General features: G+C 59.4%; 1 protein-coding gene across 1 annotated transcript; it reads right to left on the bottom strand.

Annotated features, from left to right (window-relative positions):
- Nucleotides 1-5: 5 nt before the first annotated feature.
- On the bottom strand, nucleotides 6-1,079 carry LOC113962276 (membrane primary amine oxidase-like; the record flags this gene model as incomplete). The annotated part of the gene is made up of 1 exon (XM_027673055.1): nucleotides 6-1,079. A coding segment is annotated over one exon (1,074 nt), but the record flags the coding sequence as incomplete, so codon positions are not given.
- Nucleotides 1,080-1,085: the final 6 nt, after the last annotated feature.

Raw genomic sequence — 1,085 nt, 5'->3', positions numbered from 1 at the left:
CCATAGTTAGTGCCTTGTCCGTGGAGGAAGGAGGTGCTAATGTAGCCAGTAGCATGCACACGGACCTCCACGGCCCCACTGCCGTGGAACATGAAGTCCCAGATGTAGTCGTAGTTAACGAGCGTGGAGATGGTTCGGATGACCAGCGTGTTTTTCCGCAGCCCACCATAGTAAAAGGACTGCAAGTCAGAGAAGTGGCGCCGCAGAGGGCGGGCAGAATCGTGCTCAAAAATGCAGAGTGAGTTTTGGTTGGTCTTGGGAGTATCGGACTCTGCCAGGTAGTGCCGGTCCACATAGGTCGCTGTGTAGGGGCAGTCGACGCCCCGGACCAGCTCGTAGGCAAACCTGCCGATGCCAAAGCTCCCATCGAGGTAGCGGGTGGACATGCCCCCAGGGCAGTTGGAGCCATACAGGGCTAAGGCTTCCTGGAGACTCAGCTCATAGACAATCCTCTCCCCCCGGTACCTGATGTCAAAGAGGCGTGGGCCAGAGTTGGGGTTCATACCAAAAGTGACGCTCCAGCCCTGGTAGGTGACACAATTGCCCCTGACGCTGTAGCGGGGACCCTGGGGCTCAAACTGCAGCGGACCCAGGGAGTCGGGTGGGTACCGGGGCTTCATTGAGCCCAGCACTGCATCATCCTGGGGCTTCTTGAGCCTGACGACCTCCAGTGTGCCAGCCAGAAACTCCTGCTCCAGATCCTCTGTGCTGGCAAAGTACCGGCCGTTGTAGAAGACTTTGCGCAGCTGCCAACGGGAGACGTGGAGGTCCCTGTGCTCCACCAGCACCTCCAGCCCCACTGGTGACAGGTAGTAGCCAGTGCCAGCCACGTTGTGGAAAAGGACAAACCAGGTTGTGCGGTCGCCAGACTTGAAGCCCCGTGGGGCCGTGGTGAGGATGGCCAGGTCGGTCCCGTCAGACTCGCAGCATGTGGTGAGGAATTGCGGAGCCTTTTTCAACTCCCTCCGGATGAGGGCGTAGATATCCATATACTCCTTGCCAGTAACAGGTCTGCGGTGGTACGGCACCTTCCCCCCATACTTCTGCACCGTCACGTCCCGGTGGTACGCCGGCGTTGGCAGGGG

The sequence above is a fragment of the Neopelma chrysocephalum genome, unplaced genomic scaffold (assembly GCF_003984885.1).
Source record: "Neopelma chrysocephalum unplaced genomic scaffold, ASM398488v2 Primary Assembly neopelma1_137194, whole genome shotgun sequence".
NCBI classification, from domain to species: domain Eukaryota; kingdom Metazoa; phylum Chordata; class Aves; order Passeriformes; family Pipridae; genus Neopelma; species Neopelma chrysocephalum.
This window is presented reverse-complemented; position numbering and strand designations above follow the sequence as displayed.